Source organism: Camellia sinensis, chromosome 10, assembly GCF_055761805.1.
Source record: "Camellia sinensis isolate YWXY chromosome 10, ASM5576180v1, whole genome shotgun sequence".
NCBI classification, from domain to species: domain Eukaryota; kingdom Viridiplantae; phylum Streptophyta; class Magnoliopsida; order Ericales; family Theaceae; genus Camellia; species Camellia sinensis.
Window position 1 is genome coordinate 17,007,482 of NC_138970.1, and position 2,331 is coordinate 17,009,812.

The 2,331-nt window shown below is 37.9% G+C and overlaps 1 protein-coding gene across 1 annotated transcript; it reads right to left on the reverse strand.

The window, feature by feature from the left end:
- Positions 1 to 573: 573 nt before the first annotated feature.
- Positions 574 to 2,124, reverse strand: LOC114271957 (uncharacterized protein At5g39865). Its single transcript, XM_082890906.1, has one exon. It carries the CDS (start codon positions 1,951 to 1,953, stop codon positions 787 to 789), a length of 1,167 nt encoding a protein of 388 aa, XP_082747032.1. The 5' UTR covers positions 1,954 to 2,124; the 3' UTR covers positions 574 to 786.
- Positions 2,125 to 2,331: the final 207 nt, after the last annotated feature.

Below are 2,331 nucleotides of genomic sequence, written 5' to 3' on the forward strand. Positions count from 1 at the left end.
AGTTGAAACAAATCCATATTAGTGGTGCTGAATGATTCTGACATGTCACGACAAATTGCTATGGTCAAACATTGAAATAATGCAGGTAAAATATAAGTAGAAAATTGTTGCTCAAGGTTTTCAATCTTCAAGGTCCTTCAACCTTCAAAGACTTTCCGTATCTCATAATGGTTGATTTGTTTCTAATAGCATATTACATACAATGGGAAACGTAAAAGTTCTTCTCACAACCAAAAACAAACAAATTACCCTTAGAACATGTAATTTCTATAGAAAGTTCATGCTCTAAAGATATGAATTCTATCACATACAATTCAATACCATGCAACAGAACACGCGATCAATGGAAAGGAAATAGTATACACCAACAAAAGCAGCCAACGTGCACAATGTCGTAAAATGTATTTATCAAAAAAAAAAAAAAAAATCAATCCATCACACAACTTTATTCTGGTCACAGTTATCAATGCACAAAGAAGCAAGTTTTACCCAAAAAAAAAAAGAAAAAAGAAAAAAAAGATCAGACAACAGAGCTAACAATCATGAAAAAACTACACAATTCTCTACACTGAATGGGAGCAAGCTAATAACGTTATTTTTTTAATTTCAAGTTTGTCCAAAGAGACAATGAACGAGAACTTCAACAGCTAAACAATATAGACGGATCAAATTAGTCACAAATATAACCCTAAAAACATAAATATAAACACTTCGTTACTAGTTTTTTTTTTTTTTTTTTCCTCATGACAAATACCATATGCATGTCTCACTAATCGGAACCAGCATTCAAGAGCAGCAGATCGGGCATCGAATCAACCCGTTCTCATTACAATCCCGGCACATCCTCAACCTCCCTTCCTCTTCCTCGAAAATCTTCTTACTCCCATTACAATTTGGACATGGCACAAACCTTACATCCCCACAACTCCGGCAAACATACCCCAAATCCCGAACTGGAAACCCTTCCAAAAGCTTTGCCAATTCACCACACTCATTGAGTTTCTTAACCTCATCTACACCTCCAACATACTTCTCTCCAATAAAAACTTGCGGCAGGCTCACCGACTTCCCTCCCAACACACTCTGCAACTCCTTTCGATACACTGAATCCATAGAAATGTCCCTTTCATCTACACACACCCTGAAGCCCCTAAAAATCATCCTAACCGCGCAACAATCTTCGTAAGTCCTCCTAATTCCTCGCAAACTAGTAAAATACACAACAATTTTATCTCCTCCATTCTTAGTGCTAGACACCACAGGTCTAATTTTTTGGGGCATTGTATCTCTACACCCCAATTGCTTCGACGACAATGCTTGTCTATACCTCGAAACCACATTCGAGTCCATTGTCGCTAACAACGACTCCTCCGAAAAGTGCTTCCATAAAGGCCTCGAATGGGGATTTTCAACGATTTCAAGAGAACTCAGTGAATCAAATGAATCACAAACTTTCTTAGCAGACCCATTACAACCCATGTACTGAAACGAATTGGGCTTTTCCGGATTTGGTTTCTGAACAGCATCAAATTCGATATCATCAAGACCTTCCATGAGCTCCCAAGTGTTGATAACATAGTCAGGTGAAGATTGCTCTTTTGGGTCTTTTCGGGTTTGGGCTCTGGCAATGTGGGTCGGTGATGAGGAGCGATTGAAGCGACAATGAGAGTTCAAATTGGGATTAGAGCTAGGGTTATGAATTGGGTCGTTGTGGAATGGAGAGCCATAGGTGGAGGAGGTGAGAGAGACGAAGTGGTTGGAGTCGCCTTTGCGGAGAGGTAGGTGGTGGATGAGAGGGGTTGGGAGAGAGAGAGATCGAGAGATTGGAGGAGGGGTTGAATGGGAATCAGAAGAATATTGAGAAGATGAAGATGGGTTGTTGTTGTTGGAGGGTTGGTCGAGTTGGGTGGGTCTGGTGAAACGAGAAGCAGAGCAACCCATGAATGCATGCATATAGGGAAAGCTTTCCCGTTTAGTTGCAGACAGTTTACTTAGTTATACTCTCTCTCGAATGGTTTGTTTCTCTCTGTTATATCTCTCTATCTGTGTTCTACATTTGCCTTTGTTTTTGTGGGATTTTTGTTGCATTTCCCAGAGAGATCGAGAGAAGAGAAAGTTGGATTAATTTATGGATTTAGCAGGAAGTGGAAAGTGAGACATTTAATGCACTGGGGAGTAACAGATTAATTGATGTATCATAAATTATAATATTATTATTTACTTTACTTATTATATAAATTATAAATATTTAAAATTTTTAAAATTATATCATATCATTTGTTAATATACTAATTAATATATTAATTAGTACATATAATATTATTCTTAAAC

Bases quoted from the DNA above. Each gene is read 5' to 3' on its own strand.
- LOC114271957 (XM_082890906.1), bottom strand. From the start codon at position 1,953: ATGCATGCATTCATGGGTTGCTCTGCTTCTCGTTTCACCAGACCCACC.